This window comes from Mixophyes fleayi, chromosome 2, assembly GCF_038048845.1.
Source record: "Mixophyes fleayi isolate aMixFle1 chromosome 2, aMixFle1.hap1, whole genome shotgun sequence".
Lineage (NCBI taxonomy): Eukaryota > Metazoa > Chordata > Amphibia > Anura > Limnodynastidae > Mixophyes > Mixophyes fleayi.
The window spans coordinates 84127087-84148582 of NC_134403.1; the positions used below are offsets into that span (position 1 = coordinate 84127087).

General features: G+C 39.4%; 1 protein-coding gene across 1 annotated transcript in view; it reads left to right on the forward strand.

The window, feature by feature from the left end:
• Positions 1–20220, forward strand: part of TAC3 (tachykinin precursor 3) — a 47038-nt gene extending 26818 nt beyond the window's left edge. The window contains exons 3-7 of the mRNA XM_075199423.1: positions 7409–7511; positions 8734–8766; positions 14793–14846; positions 18324–18390; positions 19558–20220. Of these exons, the coding sequence (XP_075055524.1) occupies positions 7409–7511; positions 8734–8766; positions 14793–14846; positions 18324–18390; positions 19558–19576 (276 nt within the window). The 3' untranslated portion in view covers positions 19577–20220. The remainder of the gene's footprint in view (positions 1–7408; positions 7512–8733; positions 8767–14792; positions 14847–18323; positions 18391–19557) is intronic.
• Positions 20221–21496: the final 1276 nt, after the last annotated feature.

A 21496-nucleotide genomic window follows, 5' to 3' on the forward strand; every position in this document is an offset into this window, starting at 1 on the left:
TGAAGTATTGGTACTTTTTGTTGATTGTTCTGTACTGTTATACCCTGTATAGTCTACTGTTTGTACTATGTGCGGCGCTGCGGAAACCTTGTGGTGCCTAACAAATAAATGATAATAATAATAATAATAATAATAATAATAATAATGTATGTAATTAACCTTTTGAGACTCAGATTGCACACAAAGCGGATTATATACAGTTGCATGCAAATGATGCATAGTTACATTTCAGTCTGTATTCTGAGCTACACACATCTTAAGGTACGTGCAACCTTAAATTTAGCATATAGATGCTTCTGGAGCAAACATGCGGCAATCATTATCATAAATTCGAAACCTGCACCCGTCTTGTGTGGACAAATATAGAAACCAGCATTAGTAAGTCTATTGATTAAACCTTTAATCAGCATCTCATGGACTAATTCAGTCTAATGGAAATATGCAATATAATTTATTACTAAACTATCCCGCATGTAAAATCACACATAAAATAAAACATATCAAAAATATAATTAATTTGTAATGTTAGCAGCCACTGGAATATAATAATAAAGGTTACATTTGTAAGCCTATCTTTTTAGGAATTCGAGGTCGCTGTCATTTGTAAAATCATTAAAATGATTCCTAAGTGGTAGAGTGAATGCATATTGGACCATTGTCAGCTCACCACTATTGAATGTTGAACTCTCGCTCATGGCTCCTTTTGATAACAAGTCTTTGCAAACTGCAGGATAAAAATGTATGTTAATTCCAGACAAGTATATTCGACATGGCAGGCTCAGATGTAGGTTATCCCATGCATTGAAATTTTGATCAATAGTAAGAATGAGAATAGCTTGACGCGTTTCTCTACATAAAAGCCGTTTTCACTGAAGCAAATGCCCACCCTGTGTAGGTCAAAGTACTAGCATAAAATGTATGCATCCAAAATGTGACAAATTCTACATGAGATGGATGTTAACACAGCACAAATGCACTTGGGTCTAATATCTAAATCACCCCAAAGAGTGAATTGAGGCACAGATTTAATATTATCTCCACTTAACCCTCCTCTGTGAAATATCAATGTTGTCACGGGCACTAGGAGTCTTTGCCCAGGATATCACCAGATGATGGACTTACCAGAGTAATATAGCTGGTATTATGGTTCTCTGGTATCAGGGTGACAATGGAACAGGAGAAACAGCAGATGGTGAGAGAATGCTCAAGGAAAGTCTATGACTAGCAGCAACTGGTAATGAGTAGATGAATGTACACGAGGATCCAGATGGACAATAAAACATGAGGAGAGTCAGTGGTCTGCGCATAGCAAGTTGTACCACTGCTATAGTGAGGAGGAATGTCCAGGAGTAGCGAGGAGGTAGTGAGAGTCAGCAGTCTGCGTATAGCAAGTTGTATCGCTGTCTATAGTGAAGGAATGGAATCCAGGTGAAGGTAGGTAACGGGAAGTCAGTGGTCTGCGTGTAGCAGGTTGTACCACTGCTATGTGAGAGGATACTTGAAACTGGTGTCACAGGGAACAGGAGTCAGTGGTCTGCGTCAGCAAGTTGTACCACTGCTATATATATGTGAGGAGGGGCACGAGGAGATGAATGTAAAGCAGAGTATACACGGGGCACACAGAACTTGATCCCACGATGATATCCACAATACAACAATAACTGACCAGCGCTGCTTGAAGTATACAAAGTCTCAATAGCAATCCAGGCAATAGAAAACAAAGTCAATGGTAACAATAGCTTCAGTGGATAGGAGGCTCCGGAGAAGAACACAACTCAGTCCAGATGGATATGCAATACAAAAGCAAAGTCAATGGAAAGTATGCATACCGCGGTTCAGGAGAGCAGGCTGTCAGAGCGACGTGCAGGGATACCTGAAGGCTGAAGGCCGGCAGGAGGAGAGACCACTGGAGGGTGGAAGCGGTAATCAGGTTGGTGCAGCGCACGGCAGGTAATCCAGAATCAAAGAAGCAATACTCAGGAAGCAGTAGTAAGTGAAACTGGAAACATGATGAACACGGGAGAGTTGAGGCGGTCTGGTATCCAGTAGTAGTGGTAACGGAGGCAGCGGATAGGAATCAGCTGAGTGCAGGCACGATGAACACAGGAGAGTTGAAGTGAGCAGGAACTCTGTATGTAGTAGTAACGGAGGCAGCGGATAGGAATCAGCTGAGTGCAGGCACGATGAACACAGGAGAGTTGAAGTGAGCAGGAACTCTGTAGTAGTAACGGAGGCAGCGGATAGGAATCAGCTGAGTGCAGGCACGATGAACACAGGAGAGTTGAAGTGAGCAGGAACTCTGTAGTAGTAACGGAGGCAGCGGATAGGAATCAGCTGAGTGCAGGCACGATGAACACAGGAGAGTTGAAGTGAGCAGGAACTCTGTAGTAGTAACGGAGGCAGCGGATAGGAATCAGCTGAGTGCAGGCACGATGAACACAGCAGAGTTGAAGTGGTCTGGCAACCACAATAGCAGTAAACAGGAATCAGCAGAAGCTGAATACACGAGGAACACAGGAACACCTTCAGAGGCTCATGGGGAATGACACTCCAAGATCAGGCAACCAGGTAATGATCACAGGTGGTTTAAATAGGGAGGGTTGCCTGATCATCCAATCAATTAAAAGCAACAGGTATTGAAGGCTTGATAAGGGCTGCACATGCGCAGACCCTCAGGATGGCGGACGGCCACGGTTCCTGAACACACGGGAAATGGCACTCACAGTCCGGTGAGTGACAAATGTTCACATTATGTCAATTGTTTAATTCAGTAATATTTGCCTGTACAGTTTTTATATAATCCTTATTTTGAAAACAGCATTTGGAATATAGTATGTTTAGTAAGTAGAGATGCTCAGACTCGGTTCCTCGAGAACCGACCACACCCGAATTTAGCAGATCCGAGTACCGAGCCGAGCCGGCTCGGTACTTTCGCATGCCCTCTGAATTTAAAACAAGGCAAAACGTCATTGTTACGTCGTCTGATCTCGGGAGCTTTGGATTTTATGCGTACTGCCCTGCACAGCGATTTAGCGTCATTTCACAGAGGGACAAAGAAGGGGTAGCACAGTTGTCGGCAGTCTCTACTGCAATTGGGCAGCGTCATAGGTAGAAAAGCAAGAGGAGGGGTAACAGTGTTCTTCAAAGTCTCCAGTGACATTCAGGAGAGCTCCATTGCTCCATTGCTAATTGTCATTACTGAAATAGAAATAATAGGTCTGGCAGTTGTGGTGTGAATCTGTAGTCACATTGTACTGTGTTACATAGGTAACATACAAAGAGGAGAGCTCCATTGCTAATTGTCATTGCTGAAAAAGTATAATAGGTCTGGCAGGCTTGGTCTTCTAAATCTGCAGTCACATTGTACTGTGTTATATAGGTAACATAGAAAGAGGAGCGCTCCATTGCTAATTGTTATTGCTGAAATACAAATAATAGGTCTGGCAGGCTTGGTCTTCTAAATCTGCAGTCACATTGTACTGTGTTATATCGGTAAAACACAAAGAGGAGAGCTCCATTGCTAATTGTCATTGCTGAAAAACAAATAATAGGACTGGCTGGCTTGGTCTTCTAAATCTGCAGTCACATTGCACTGGGTTATATAGGTAACATACAAAGAGGAGAGCTCCATTGCTCCATTGATAATTGTCGTTGCTGAAATACAAATAGGTCTGGCAGGCTTGGTCTTCTAAATCTGCAGTCTTTGTTTGAAAGTGTATGAAAATAATATTGTGACCTGTGAGGTGGTCAAAATTGACTGCAAATGACTTGAAATGAGTGTTATTTAGATTAATAATAATGTAGGGGGGAAAAAGCAAAGTAGATAAAATACATTGCACCTTATTTGTACAGTAATACGGGCATAAAATCAGCACACAAATATTTTGCATATGTTATCTGACAATTTACCAAATAAACATGGTCTATAGACTTCCACTGTCCTTATTAGCAACCATTTGGTGTTTGTCAGGCAGCTGTAGGTAACTTACCAGCTGCACATATCAACATTTCTCTTACACTGGGAGAAATAAAGAATCAGTGGGAGCTGTCACAGCACTAGTATGAATCAATTCCACTTCTAGCAAGTCTCCATGCGGTATACCAACAGGTGGAGGAACTGTTCAGCTGCCAGCTCTGATTTTAACTGCTTTTCAAAGGCAGAATAGTCAAATACTGATTGCTAAAGTGTATTAGAGCAAATAAATGTTTTAAGTTAAAAGTAAACATCTCTCTATATATTTTAAAGAAGTTGAAAGAAATTAGTTTGTTGGCGAATGTCTTCCACAGCTCTCAAGTTAAAGATGCCAAATCTTACATAGTTATTCAGTATTGAAAAAGTAACCTATTGGACCACATAGCGACAACGCGACAATGCAACAGAGCGACAGAGCAACAAATATTGAATACATTGTTTTTGTTGTAAGTTGTAAACAATTGTTTGACTGCTGGAAGGAAAACTCGCCATAACAATGCTGCTACTTTGTTATAAAATTATTGTAATAAGAAAAATATAAACTAATAAATTTAGTTCATTATTAAATCATAGTTGCAATAAAATTAATTTCATTTTAGTGAAATAAATTAGTTAAAATTGTATTTTATTTCTCTAATCAGAGCTTTTGTATATTTTCTAAATAGCATTTTTGGTCTATTTGCAAGTAATTTGCTAATATATATTTAATATATAAAACTGCTACACATTACAAATCGGACCCGCTCAACGCCGGGTGACCCTGCTTGTAATTAATAAATTAACAAATGCAGTACATGTAATGTAAGGTTAACAAATTGTAGGTCACATCCATTTTACTTTCTAACACATCACCTATTCTAGCATTCATATTACAACCTATAGCCACCTTGCTGTGCAGCTCACAGGGACAACCAGTATCCAGTGAAACTCCATTTGAGCAGTATTATTAAGATTTATTTATATAGCGCCAACATCCTTTGCAGTGTTTTACAATTGGAATATATTCAATGTTGCAGCATTTTTCCCACACAGATTGCATTTAACCAGTAAATAATACTGTACCATATGACTAGTAATTAAACCAACATGGCCAGTACGCAATCTTGAGCCATTTGACCAGTAGACAAATTTCCCATAATTACTCTCTCTTGAAGAAGATTTGATACAATACACTCACTATGCTGGTTCTCTGACACAGCCAGTACTCTCAATGGAAGCAATGCTGAATGTGAATCTCAAACTGGCTATTGGAATTCAACAGATAAGAAGCTGTCGGCAATTTACCTATGTCCGTGCTAACGCTCTCTTGTGCCTAGTTTAGCACCACTCAAGTATGGCCACAATGTCTTGCTGAGGCTGCACTTTACTACTCAAAGTGCGGGTTCAGAAATTAAAGTCTTCAGCTAATCACAATTAAGAATTGCTTGTCTATCTCATGAATATAGCAGCTGAGATTGTTAATCATGGCGAGACTGGCACAAGTACATTAAGGTAATTTTTTAATAAGAATTTCATGTTTGACACTCCTGGGTCTCTAGACACAACAATCAATTCCTGCACAACATACTTGCCCTATACAATATAGCATATATCAATATACTCATTCAAGTTTCTTAGGCTGGTGGATATTAGCAAAAAAACATTTTCTAAACTTGCCAGCATTTTACTAAAAACACCATAATAATCCTTATGCAGAGCCGTAACTATGGCTGTGCGAGAGGGTCAACCACCCAGGGCGCAAGGCTGAAGGGGGGCGCAGGAAAATGAATATTTTAGATTAATTTAATTGCAGTTGAGGGCTAAGGGGCATCATTTCTCCTTCTTGCCCTGGGTGCTAAAATTTCTAGTTACAACTCTGTCCTGATGAGTTAAAATGGCTTGAAATACAAAAAGTTAACTTGGGTTCAATGGGAGGTGACTGTACATTAATGTAAAGGCAATGTGAAGTTGAATGGATTTTTACAATGGATTTTTAGATTCCGTCTGTATTTAACGATAACTGATATTTAGCTGTTTTTAAATAATGACATTTTAATATATACATTTAATATAGTTATTGCAATAGGGCTGCGTGCAATATACTACACATATATATTCTCACCACACTCCAATTTCCTATTTATTACATACATACTAAAGTCTATGGATACAATATTTTCCAAATTTTTAAATGAGAGCTGTACATGTAGGATTTGAAGGTCACAAGGTTACAAACATACCTAACACTTAAGATAACACTTGGCCCATGGGCCGCCAGTTCAGATATAATATATGTCCAACATACTAAAGTTTTGTCTGTAACAAGTTACAGGCTGCTTAGTAAAATGATTGCTAGTATGCAGAGCATATCTTCCTGGACACTATGATCTACATGCATATTGGTGTTTATTGTAGACGGGAATAAGAGTGAATGTTTTTCTGTAATTGTGCCCATGATTACTCAGTTTTGCTGGTACATAGCAGCTGTAACTACAGATGAATCATGGACAGTTGCCCTTTATTATAAATAATTATAGTCTTGAGGCGAGGATACTACTTGTAACAAGTGTAATATTGATGCACAAAGCCAGATGCAAAAGAGATTCAATGTACAGTATTATGCATTATTACAAAGTGATACTTTTTAGAGAATAAATATATGTGTGCAGTACTTATATACACTATATGTGACTTGTTATTTTATATTGATTCATTTAGTAATAATTGCAAAGAATTGCCTTTGTAATATAATGCTATGTCAGTCTACAGTGTAATAATAAAATAAATGCTGTAAAGAAAATTTACTGTAACAAAACTGGCATAGTCGTAAGTGAGGAAAAGTGAATGACTTGTAAAGTGAACCTGCCAGGGCTACCTAAGCTGGAAGTGGATGGGATCTCTGGAAATATTTTGAGGGTTAAGGTTAATACAGCTATTGGGCTTATGTCCAAATGGGTAAGTAACACTTTAGATAAACACTTCAGTTGTTTAAGCTTTGATATATATTTTTTATATATATGAGGACTGAATTTGCAATGTATGTTCATTCTTGTTTCTTTACCACTTTGAAGCTTTAAATATTCCTCCAAACAATCGATAACTGAATTGAAATCACATGCCAAATATACTTCAAATTATAATTTTGCGACTGGCATGAAAATACAAATGATTATTCATTAAGAATATAATCTGTAATAATGCACTGCCATTTTTTAGAAATAATTCTCCAATATGGGGAAGATAATTTACAATGAAACAGTAAAGATGGTCTGTGATTAGATGTTAAACACAATCTAAAGGATTGATGCACTTTTTTAAATTTATTCTCCAGGCTTTAAATTCCAAATCTAATCTTTGTTAAGTCACATTGATAATGTTTTCAACTGGATGCAGCAGAATAAAGATCAACGAGAGATTAATGAGTGAATATGATATTTTTGTTGTTTCTCATAACAGAAAAGTTCAGACATCTACAAACTTCCAGTATCCCTTCTGAAGAGATTCTACGATGAAGATTCCTATGATGGTTTTGTTGGGCTTATGGGCAGGAGAAATTCCGGTAATAATGACTTGTTGGAAATTACTGAAATGCAATTAAAATCAAAATCATGTCACGGCCCAGTAAGACAAAAAAAGTGTAACAAAGATTTAAACACTGAAATAACCCTGTATGTGCTGGCTAGAGTAACTATAATAACAAACCTGGGGAGGATGACAAATGTCACGCCTGTTTTTTAATGAATGTCTCTTTATAACATATTTTGGCCCTTTTTTTCTTTCTGGGCTGTGAATTCTAGTGGAAATGTAAAAATCCTACCACGAAGAACAATTTAAATGTCTATTTTTTTAATAAAAGTTGATAGAAATTAAATGATGTTCAGAAACCTACTTATCTGTCAGTATTTCAGCTACAGCTACATGTTGATAATGGTATGGTCCATTAATCTAGCTATAGTTTACACTAATAGCAGCTACATGTTGATAATGGTATGGTCCATTAATCTAGCTATAGTTTACACTAATAGCCAGGGACAACTCTACTAGTGCTGGTGCATGAGGTATGTCGCCTGCCACCCACCCAGGATGTGTCAGCCAAAGTCACCTGTTTAAGTCCCAGGATAACAAACTATTTGGGCATTTACTATGACATTGACTGAATAAGGTCCCTGGTGGCTGGTGTGGAGAAAACACTTTGTAGACCAGCGGTAGGAGAGCTTTCCCCACTGACAAAAAGGTAGCTGTAACCAGGAAGGCACTTTATTTGCTATTTTCAACATTTTTCTACTAAACTCATATGAAAGAAATGTGGAGAAAATTGACATATCCGTCAAGCAGCAGGGTATCGTATCTGCTTCTGCTTTGTAGAGTAATGGTGTTTTCTTAAGTCAGTAGGACCCATTACCTAACATTCTATATCCTTGTAACACTGGATGAGTTGTAAGCTTTTACACTAGCTTGTTGGCAAAATGACTGCCCTAGCAAACAGACTGCATGTGTTATTAATATCATTTTCTTATAGTTTATTTATAAAATGTCAGAGGAGATAGCGGTGCAGGGCACTGGGGCGTGGAAATGAAGTACAAGTAACATTTATGCATAATAGATAGCAGCATGTAGCATGTATAAAGAGCAGTCAGGCAGGAAGCAGATGTGAGCAGCAGGTGTGATGAAAACACAGGGTGATAAACCTTTCCACTGACACACTGGCCTAATAATGTAGAAATGCACAACATTGAGTATTGTGAGGATTTACAGCTCTAACTTATTTTGCTCTTTTTTAGACTCAAAGGAATTTTCCTCATTGCCCTTAAAACGTAAGTAGGATCAAAAAATTGATTTTTAAAGGCTAACTAAGGTTAACCATTTCTATGAAGTTATAAAGCATCATTTTCCTTTGGATGTCAGGGTGGGGTACAAATTTACGGAGGTGCTCTAAACGAAAGGCAGTAGGACAAATAAAAAAAAAAAAAACTCACTTGCCCGACTCCTAATAAATGATGACTGACCTTAACAATGACAAAACAAGTCCCCGACAGTGTGCTAACAAATCACGATCAGCACTAAGAACGGCAGCCTGTATTGCCGTAAATTTAAATTGCGACCTGTATATCAGTATTTTTAAAGCGGCAATGCTAGGTCCCTAACCCTAACCTTATTCCTAACCCTATTCCTAACCCTATTCCTAACGCTAAGCCTAAGTGTAAGAGTCAGGTCCGATGAGAAGCAGCATTGCCGCTTTAAAAATACTGATATAGAGGTCACAATTTAAAGTGACGTGAAAACAGGGTGCCGTTCTTACTGCTGTTCGTGATTTGTTAACACACGGTCGGGGAATTGTTTTGTCATTGTTAAGGTCAGTCATCATTTATTAGGAGTCGGACAAGTGAGTTTCATTTTTTTTGGTTTGTGGTAGTCACTGTCAGTGTTATCAGCACCGTTAAAGTGACTACCACCGGTTACCACCGGTCAGAGCTGCTTTATTTACTGCCTTCTCTGTTCACTGAATGTTGTCATATTACTAAATAATTAATGAAAATCATGGGATATCAGTACTGTCTTTAATCAAAATGTACCTTCTCATCCACAAAAGTATAAAAGGCATCTTATTTAATATATAGAATGAGGCCCAATCTTTACCACTTCCAAACATGAGAAAATGAAGTTCTTATTCAGAGAGAAAAATGCTGTGCTCCCTCCTGGAAAGTAAGGACTGTCCCACTTTATGCAGTCTCTCAACCCGGCGGTTCCCAAACTGTGCGCTGCGGCTCCCAGGGGTGCCGCGGCGCTGTCTCGGGGGTGCCGCGGGCCAGCCATAAAAAAATCAAACAGAAACACTTACCAATCCGCGCGGTGCCAGGACCCAGCATCCTCCTCTCTCACGCAGCTGTCATATCAGTGACAGCTGCTGCGTGAGAGAGGAGGATGCTGGGTCCCGGCGCTGCGCGGATTGGTAAGTGTTTCTGTTTGATTTTTTTATGGCTGGCACGCGGCAGAGGGGGTAAAGTGAGAGAGGGACAGAGGAGAGTGACAGCGTGACAGGAGAGGGACAGCGTGACAGGAGGGGGACAGAGGAGAGTGACAGCGTGACAGGAGGGGGACAGAGGAGAGTGACAGCGTGACAGGAGGGGGACAGAGGAGAGTGACAGCGTGACAGGAGGGGGAAGGAGGAGAGTGACAGGAGGGGGACAGAGGAGAGTGACAGCGTGACAGGAGGGGGACAGAGGAGAGTGACAGCGTGACAGGAGGGGGACAGAGGAGAGTGACAGCGTGACAGAAGGGGGACAGAGGAGAGTGACAGGAGGGGGACAGAGGAGAGTGACAGCGTGAAAGGAGGGGGACAGAGGAGAGTGACAGCATGCCAGGAGGGGGACAGAGGAGAGTGACAGCGTGACAGGAGGGGGACAGAGGAGAGTGACAGCATGTCAGGAGGGGGACAGAGGAGAGTGACAGCGTGACAGGAGAGGGACAGTGTGACAGGATAGGGACAGAGGAGAGTGACAGCGTGTCAGGAGGGGGACAGAGGAGCGTGACAGGAGGGGGACAGAGGAGAGTGACAGCGTGTCAGGAGGGGGACAAAGGAGAGTGACAGCGTGACAGGAGGGGGACAGAGGAGAGTGACAGCGTGTCAGGAGGGGGACAGAGGAGAGTGACAGCGTGACAGGAGGGGGACAGAGGAGAGTGACAGCGTGACAGGAGAGGGACAGCGTGACAGAAGGGGGACAGAGGAGCTGGGACAGCGTGACAGAGGGCAGCGGAGGGAAACAGAGAGCAGAGGAGCTGGGACAGCGTGACAGAGGGCAGAGGAGGTAAACAAGGAAGATGAGCTGGGACAGCTGAACAGAGGGCAGAGGAGGGGGACAGCGTGAGAGAGGGCAGAGGAGGTGGACAGAGGGCAGAGGAGCTGGGACAGCGTGACAGAGGGCAGAGGAGGGGGACAGAGGGCAGAGGAGCTGGGACAGCGTGACAGAGGGCAGAGGAGCTGGGACAGCATGACAGTGGGCAGAGGAGGGGAACAGCATGACGGAGGGCAGAGGAGGGGGACAGCGTGGCAGATGAGCTGGGACAGCGTGACAGAGGGCAGAGGAGGGGGACAGTGGGCAGTGGAGGGGGACAGCATGACAGGGCAGAGGAGCAGGGACAGCGTGACAGAGGGTAGAGGAGGGGGGGCAGAGGGGGCAGCGTGAGAGAGGGCAGAGTATCTGGATGCAGTGGGGGCAGAGTGTCTGGATGCAGAGGGGGCATTTTTGCATACAACTAAATAAGCATTTCTGTCCTGACCTAAATACTTACATACAATTTTTTTACCCAACTACTTCTAAAACAGGACTGCTAGATAATTATTTTGGAGGGGTGCCTTAAAAAAATGATGGAGACTCTAAGGGTGCCGCGAACTGCAAAAGTTTGGGAACCACTGTCTCAACCCATTAATCTCATTTAAACAATCCTGTCCTACAAGACCTCATGTATATGCAGTTTTGCACTTAGTTCAACACTTAGTCCACAGCAGGGCCGTCTCTTCCATTGGGCACGATGGGCAGGTGCCCGGGGGCCCTGCAGGCAAGGGGGGCCCGTCCGAATCCTTTAAAAAAAAAAAAAATTTTTTTTTTTTAATAAAATACTTACCTTGCGGTCACATCAGCGGTGATCCGGCTCCCTCCCTGGTCCCCTCTTCCGTGCTGTGCTCACAGTGAATGCTGGGCGTGATGTCACGCCCAGCATTCACTGCAACCACAGCACGGAAGAGGGCAGAAGAGACTCAGCGGCGCGGAAAAAAGAAGAGGATCGGACTTAAGGTAAGTTAAGGGGGCCCCTATATATATATATATATATATATATATATATATATATGTGTGTGTGTATATATGTATATATATGTATCTATGTAAAAAAAAAGTGATTATATATATAATCACGTTTTTTTTTTTACATACATATATATTTTTTTTACACACACACACACTATATATATATATATATTTTTTTTTTTTTTTTAGGGGCCCGGTACACTGCATTGCCACAGTCAGCAATGATCGCTTTAATTCACCCAAATTCTACCGTCAATAAAAGCTAAATCTTGTACCTCTGCAGATACCACTTTAATTTGAAAAATTCATACACATTGCTCAAAATAGGGAGCATTTGTGCAAAAAGAGTTACAAACAGCTTTTGCACTGCTCAACCCAGAACCGTTGCGCTTGCATAAATTATCCTTAATAAGAGCAATCTACTTCCATTGTCACAGTTAGGTTTCTGCGTAAACAAATGAATAAATAATTGTGGCATAATTACATTAGCAACTGAGAGAGTAATTTACTAACTTTAAATGTGTGGACACAGCACATTTATTTTTGCGCAGTTTATATGACTGACTGTACACATACAGTCATGGCCAAAAGTTTTGAGAATGACACAAGTTTTGGTTTTCACAAAGTGTGCTGCTTCAGTGTTTTTAGACCTTTTTGTCAGATGTTGCTATGGTATACTGAAATAAAGTTGCATGCATTTCATAAGTGTCAAAGGCTTTTATTGACAATTACATTAAGTTTATGCAAATAATTGCAGTGTTGATCCTTTTTTTTGAAGACTTCTGCAATTCACCCTGGCATGCTGTCAATCAACTTCTGAGTCACATACTGACTGATGGCCATCCATTTTTGCCTAATCAATGCTTGGAGTTTGTCAGAATTTGTGGGTTTTTGTTTGTCCACCCACCTCTTGAGGATTGACCACAAGTTCTTAATGGGATTAAGGCCTGGGTAGTTTCCTGGCCATGGACCCAAAATTTTGATGTTTTGGTCCCCGAGCCACTTAGTTATCACTTTTGCTTATGGCAAGGTGCTCCATCATGCTGGAAAAAGGCATTGTTCATAACCAAACTGTTCTTGGATGGTTGGGAGAAGTTGCTTTTGGAGGATATTTTGGTACCATTCTTTATTCATGGCTGTATCCTTAGGCAGAATTGTGAGTCAGCCCACTCCCTTGGCTGAAAAGCAACCCCAAACATGAATGGTCTCCGGATGCTTTACTGTTGGCATGACACATATCTGATGGTAGCGATCACCTTTCCTTCTCCGGACTAGCTGCCCCAAACAATCTGAAAGGGGATTCATCAGAGAAAATGACTTTACCCCAGTCCTCAGCAGTCCAATTCCTGTAGCTTTTGCAGAATATCAGCTTGTCACTGATGTTTTTCCTGCAGAGAATTTGCTTTTTTGCTGGCCTTCTTGACACCAGGCCGTCCTCCAAAAGTCTTCACCTCACTGTGTGTGCAGATGCACTCACACCTGCCTGCTGCCAATCCTGAGCAAGCTCAGCACTGGTGGTGCCGCGCTCCCGCAGCTGAGTCAACTTTAGAAGATGGTCCTGGTGCTTGCTGGACATTCTTGGGTGCCCTGAAGCCTTCTTCACAACTATTGAACCTCTCTCCTTGAAGTTTTTGATAATCTGATAAATGGTTGATTTAGGTACAATCTTACAAGCAGCAATATCCTTGCCTGTGAAGCCCTTTTTGTGCAAAGCAATGATGACTGCTCGTGTTTCCTTGCAGATAACCATGGTTAACAGAGGAAGAACAATGATTTCAAGCACCACCCTCCTTTTAAAGCTTTCAGTCTGTTATTCTAACTCAATCAGTATGACAGAGTGATCTCCAGCTTTGTCCTCGTCAACACTCTCACCTGTGATAACGAGAGAATCACTAACCTGACGTCAGTTGGTCCTTATGTGACAGGGCTGAAATGCAGTGGAAATTTTGTTTTTGAAATAAATTTCATTGTCATGGCAAAGAGGGACTTTGAAATTAATTGCAATTCATCTGATCACTCTTCATGACATTCTGGAGTATATGCAAACTGTCATCATGAAAACTGAGGCAGAAGAATATAATAATTGTGTAATTCTCAAAATATTTGGCCATGACTGTACATAGCTGCAGCTTTCCGCTTTTGGGAAATGCCTATGTGCAAACACTTATTATGACCAGTTGTGGGTAGTCCTGCAGCAGGTTGAGGAAAAACGGTGATGCAGACCTTAGTTGGCAGTTTTACATTATATTTCACTTTGTGCAATATTATGAGGGCTTTTGGCCATGACAGAAATGCTAATATTTAAATAAGAGGTCTACTATCACATTTATATCACCCCTTAAATTAAATTACAGTTTTTGTTTTTCTCCCCCAAATACTACTTTTATGACACTCATTAATGTATTATTTAATTCATGACAGTAAGGGGACATCAGGATGGCCTTTAATTCAAGTGTCACAATTTAAAATGTAGAATTTTTCAACATTGGTGTATGTGCACATGTTAATGAGCTTTCTGAACAAATTGTACCTAGGGCAAAAGGAAGTGACTTCAGGTGATGCACGCACAGACAACTTATTGCTGTATGAACAGTACTTTTATTGTTCCATCACAATTAACAGCATACACTTCCTCAGGATGACAACCTAACACTGACTAGACATACTAATCCTGTCTGGTCACAGGCCACTGTCTGGCATCGGTTGTAATGCATAGTAGCACAATCCAGATTTTTATGCTGGAGACTCGTCACACAGCCTTAGCTTCATGGACAGATGACACTCCCATCTTGCCCTTAAAAGGGCCTGTTACCTGTGTGTAACCGGGTCTGCAGCCTTTACCTGCAGACTGTCAGCTGAATAGCTATTTCCTCTCTTAGAAGCATGTGGAAAACCACTCCATTTGTCACAATATAACAAAAAAAAATTGTTGGGTAAGGTTGATGTTATTTATGTAGTGCATGTTGTACCTAAAGACTGTAACAACCTTATGTATATGTTACTCTGTAAATTAATACATTATTGATGCCTGACAGGAGACATGCATGATTTCTTCGTTGGTTTAATGGGGAAGAGGAATTTGCAAGCAGGTAAGTCCTCATCAATGCATTGAGAAATCATTTATTACATCTCATTAAAGTACATTGGTTATTAAAGAAAAATTACAAGATAATTCCATCTACCAGATCATTATATACCATGATTTGTCTTATGAAATACAGATAGAAAAACATACAGGAAAATAAAGAAAGATAAAGAAAGAAATAAAGACATACAGGAAACCCATTTTCCAGAGACTAAAGAGGAGAACAGATGTGCAGACCAATAGTGCAGTTGGCTTCTGGGGATCTCAGCATGAGAGAGATATGGTCAGCTGGTCTCTAAAACTCATATATTCAAATATACACAATCAGGGACTCGAAAGGGACACATACATACATACATACATACATACATACATACATAGTAAACCAATAAAAGAATGTATGGTAACCTTAAAAACAATCTCTCTGCTGTATTTCAGACAAAATATGATTTTCTAAATAAACAACATTTGAAAAAGGTTCTATTAATAAATTTGAACTGTTTTTTTTTTAATTGAAAACATTGCATAGTCATCCTCCCTAGCAAAAGAATCTGAAGCACCAATCAATACTTGGGTAGTCCATAATGTTGTAACCTGATCCACTACCATTTTACCAAATATTATTTTAGTAGTCTACATTATGTGGTATATATGTGAAAGAATATATATATATACATATACATATTTTAGAGATGCTCAGGCTCGGTTTTTCAAAAAACGGACCTCCCGAACATCACAAGTCCGAATACCGAGCCGGCTCAGTACTTTCCTGCTTCCTCGGATCTGAATCGAGGCAAAACGTCATTGTTGTGTCATCGGATCTCGCTAATTTTGAATTCCAGAAGTACTTCCCTCCGCAGGAGATCCAGCACCATTGCTCACACAGAAACAGGGATAGCAGTGTTATTGTCACTCTCCACTCTCCAGTGACATTGCTCAGTGCCATTGCTCACACAGAAACAGGGGTAGCATCTGTTTGGTAGACTACGTGACAATATCCTTCTGTACTGAGAATCCCAGAAACAGCTGAGACAGCATTCGACATATGAGTTAATATTCACCTGCTGATGTATAAACCTTCATGCCACTCTTAGTATTCTTCTTTGAGATTACCACTTCTTTAAAGTGTAGAGGCAGACACCAGACTACATCCTGTTCTACATTACTTTGGATTGTCTAGGACTTGAAGTTTACTACCAAACAGATACATCATTTAAAAAATAAATGTAAATAAATAAAGTGGCATCTAGTGCCAGGCTATGCCAGTATGGCAACACTATAACATAGGTGAATACTTGTAAGTCAAAAATAGATTAAGTACTGTTGTGAAGCTACAAGCACTAACATGCCCATAGCTAATGCCCATGCCCATAGCCACCAGATCATGTTAAAATATAAGAACCAGCTTGTCCTGTCAGCCAGGGCATGGTAGAAGATGAAGTTCCACAAAGATATCTAATTGTAAAAAAAAATAAGATATTGAATCTTATATTTTATTTGAAATACCCAAATTCAACCACTTTATTATTCACCTAAATTCATAAGGCATCTTTTTTTCCTCAAGTAATTCAATTGGAAATAAATACAAGAAACTCTGAGGGAACCATGAGGAGTTGGATTAATATGCTCCAACCAATCAGAACATCTTTTCCAAACCCCAGCCAATCCGACACAATCCGCTCTGATTGGCTGTTCATGTATTGACCATTTCATTCATTTGTTTTGTGGTTCTGTTAGGTGCAAGTCCTCTTTTTTCTCTCAGGATCTTTTCATTGTTTCCAATTGGACTACTTCAGGAAAAAATATTGCTTATGAATTTAGGCAAATGAAAAAGTGGTAAATGAGGATGTGGGTGAGTAATAATTTCTAACAAATATTACAACATTTGGTCGTAGGTACTTTTGTGTGGAACTGTATGTTCCAAGGGGGCCTTGCTGCCAGGGCATGCTAGTGCCTGTGGGCCTGTAGTTCCATAAGCACCAGCATGCTATGCATTAAGTTGATGATGACTGCTGAATAGTTTTGATGCGGCCACATATTTAGAGTGCACATTTTTGTTATTAACCCTTTAACCCATTTGCTGCAGGTTTTTTTTTACTCTTCTGTTAAGTTGAATTTGGTATTTCTATTGTGGCCTGGTATACACAAATAAATAATACCTTGTATTGTATTGTTTCTTCATATGTATAGTTTGGAGCAGAGAAGGGAAAGGGGGAAAAATGATAGAAACTTTCAAATATATCAAGGGTTTTAACAAGGTGCAGGTGGGAAACATTCTTCAAAGTAAGAGAAGTACTAGAACACGAGGACATGCACTGAAACTAGAGGGAAGTACGTTCAGAGGAAAGCTGAGGAAAAACTACTTCACAGAAAGGGTAGTAGATAAGTGGAATAGCCTCCCATCAGAGGTGGTAGAGGTTAATACAGTAAGCAATTTAAACATGTTTGCAATAGACATAAGGATATCCTTACAAATATTAAAGGACCAAATAAGGTTTGAGGTTACCATAGGGTAATAAGAAAAAAATGGGCACACTAAATGGGGCAAGTGGTTGTTATCTGCCGTCAAATTCTATGTTTCCAAGACTGCCAAGAAGGTGAAAGAAGGTGAAAAGATGGCAGAAAACAACTACCGTTATTTATGCATTTACCAAATAAAAGTTTGGACAATGGTTACATAACCTGATTCGCTATACACTTAATGAACAGCTCAATATCTTCACAAAAAAGTTGTAACAGTTTTTTAAAAAAATATAATTTGATTAACATACTGGCTCTATTTGCTGTTGTGTATTGCTGGGTGATTATAAGTGATCCCCAGAAAATATTTACTAAGGGGAACTTATACTCCCCTCTTTCCAACATGAATACCCCCATGACAATGCCAGCCATGATGAGGGAAAAAGAAAGGATGTCATGATGAGGAAAAGAAAATACGCTACCCATAGATTCTTTCATATCTGCTGTAGTGTAGAGGTTTAATTGTATGATCACAAGTAATCAACAGATAATACCTTCCCTCTTTCAAATGAGGGTACCCACATGTCTGTAGGAGCCATAGTGAGGGAGATTGGGTTTATTCTTATGTGTGGGGGAGCTCCAGATGCTCTGTGATGTCATCACGCATGTGCATGATGATATCATTGACACTTCCACTTTCCTCCAATGGTGGAGGAAGGAAATACACATCAGTCAAGTGCTTTGTGATCTTTGACTATCAGCCGTAATATGGGGATAATAGCATGGAGTTCTTCTTCACTAAGTTTAGCAATGTGAGGAGCTATGTTTATCTATATGTAGAATTGACAACAGATCCATGAACTGTTAAATCTCCCCACATTTTCTTAAAGAAAAGTTCTCCCTGAAATAATGTTGTAATGAGGCATCTCTTGGCTAAGAAAAATATCTATGTAGAAATTGTGGCTCTAATACCACATTAGACTATTGGCATACTAACCACTGAAATGTTGCCTACTTCTAGTGAATCGAGCAAATGAAGAAAAGGAAGCTGAGCCCAATTCCAGGTATTCAACAAAATGCAGAATGAAGTAAGTTGAACATGAAATCACTAGACTCACTTTTATTTGCATCCCCATCATAAATAATTATTCGACTGTTAGCAATCAAATATTACTTCCCCTTAATATAATTATATATTAATATTGACCCATAATATAATAATACAATAATATTGCCCCCTCAATATAAGTAAAAGTAAAAATTGCCACCATAAATTAATTATAAATTAATTTTGTCCCCATTATTATTAAAAGTAATGATTGTCACAATAATTCATAAGTGAATGGTGCGTCCTCTAATGTTATGAATGGCAAGATAGCTCAAACAACCGCCTCTTTTATTTTGGCTGTTTTCCTCAGTTTGTGAAACTGCTGCTTTGCAATTCTGTCGGCTTGTATTTTTATCATGTTAAAAATCAGGAATTGTAATGTGGTGTTTCATTAAACTGTGATTTTCAGGTGGTTTAGCCTATAGTAAATCCAGCAGCTTTAAAATATCAGAATACCAGCTGTTTAATCAAACCACCCTTCAGTACATCTAGCCCTGAGAGTTAGATAGCGATTTAAGTAGGATTCCCCACCATACTGATGTGATGATCAAACTGATGCAAGAGAATTGTGTTGAAATGTACCTCTACATGAGCTGAACTTCACTCTTTTACTTTTGCCACTATGATACAAATTGCACTAAATATCACACAAAGTATCTGCTACAATGGACCTTGAAAATTATTAAATCTGTAAACTCGATGCACATAAAAATGCTTGCGCTACAGCATTTTCTTAGTAAATGACATCCTATTCTGTAAATTCTTCATGTACATCTTTGCACTATTTCAAATGTCAAATGAAAAATGTTGGAAATTATTAATAATTTGCAGGAAAAAAGTAAAGTTTCCTTGGAATGTTAGCTAGATCAGGGATGGACAAAATAAGGTAGAATTCAAGAGCCATTCAGTCTATCATTGCAGCCAGATAGATCTTTTGAGGTTCAATTGATTTTATGCATCCATTTACATCAATAGAAATGACCACCAAAATATATGAGCCAGCAAATATTGAGCACATGTGCTATCTGGTTCCTATGATTTGTCCAACCCTGAGCTAGGTAAATCATTGCGATGAGAAATCTGATCCAATAAGATATTGTATAACCTGTGTGCATTCAAAAGACATATTTTTTTTCTATACCTACAGATTCAGACGTTCAGTTTAAAATGTACAGCAGAGATGGTCTTCTGAACATAAACATTATCGGTCCAATGCCAAACACGCTGGATTTCTTATTTTGTACCACAGATGAAAAGCTCCACATCTGTTGCAATATATCTTCACCCTTCTGTGTCCGGCTTTTTCCATCATGCTGATTCATTACAAAGTCATATATGAAACAAAGGTGTTAATCTCTAAATTATGTCTTCTACTACCATATTTTTCATGTGATAACATGTCTGTTTATTCCTCTGTCGACACTTTATGTCATGCAGTATGAGTCTTGCCACATCTAATCTGATCTCTGTGAATAGCATTTGAATATTGGCAACTCAATTGTGTTGAACAATGGGAAAGCACTGTTGCAGTACTCATGTACTTTCATTTACTAGTTTGTCAGCCATATTGTTGACTACAAGAGGGAATTTAATCATGGACGAAGATGGATGGCTTTTCAAACAGTAAGGAAGAACAATAGCTTGGATTTTGTTTTGTTACAAATAAGGGAACTCCTCTTGTGCTCTTCGTTTAACCTTTAAATGTCACGACTCATAATGCTGTGCCTATCACATTACCAGCCATGCTTAAAGATACAATGTAGCTTAAAGATACAACAATCACACTCAATAATAATATTTTTACATATGATCCTGTGTTTTGAGTCTTTTTCTGCTAGCATAATGTACCATTTGTTATAAACAGTAAAAGTATAAAAGCACAATTAAAGTTAATTAATTGTTTTGTGGCATACATTTGCTCATGAGAAAGCAATCTATGGGTGTCTCTCTCTACAGAATGGTATCATTTGTTATTTTTGTTTATATTTTATTATGGTTTCTTTTTCTTTAATGTTAATTTTATTGTAAACTACTTGTGAGATATGAATTACAACTGTGGGCTAAACATGCCAAACTGAGAACAGACTGAAATTCCACGATAAGCCCAACTCGTGGAATTTGGGAATTGGGAATATCATAGAACTTAGTTCAGTTGTGTGGCATTGACAGATGTTTTCCAGGATAAATAATGTTCCTCCATCCCACACCTGTTTATGAAACTCCCCATAATGATCATGATTTTTTAAACCATACTTACTAAATCTAGTAATGATCAAACATCATAAACCAGCTCATCTCCCGTCTCCTAGCCTGCACAGTAATAATTTTACAGCAATAAGTTTCCATGTATCTCTCAGGCATCCCCAGTACACTGTGCTAAAATATATTTAATAAGTAGTAAAGAGCTAGGTTCCACTATAATATGCCATCTAATATAGCAGTTAGAGAGGCAGGATGAACTCATTAATATGCAAATCAGTCAAATGCTTTCAATGTAGGCTGGTAGCAGGGGGCTGAAAGTAGTAATTTGTGTACCACACCATCAAGGCTGCAAACACCAGAGGAACAAGTATGGAATAAAAAACATAATGATCAAGAATCCCTTTAAATCAATATTGAGCAAAATTATATATCTGGGGGCCTCATATCAAGCGTAGCCCTTATTCTTGGAGGAGGAATATTTGCAGTGTGGTAATATATACAAAGGAATAGATTGGTAAAGTCCAAATTCTCAAATTGATAGCATAAGACGAACACAGTGATATGCTCACAAGCAAAATGTTTATCCATGATTAGCTGGCCTTTTAGGTCTCTGTGATTCTGCCTCCCCAAAATAAAAGAAACACACACACACTATAAGTGGTGCTAGTGGTCGAAGTGGAACTTTAGAAGTGGTGGTATGGAAAATATAATGGTAATGCAAGTGAATATTGATAGTTTTACAATGAAGGCCGTAGGAGATGTGGTGGTATGGCATAACAATTTATATACCCCTACTTTGACCACTGAAAAATATTTGCACTGCTCTTGTTTGGAAACTTGGCGCACACTACTTTTGGATGCAGTGGTGAGTTCCACCTTTGCTT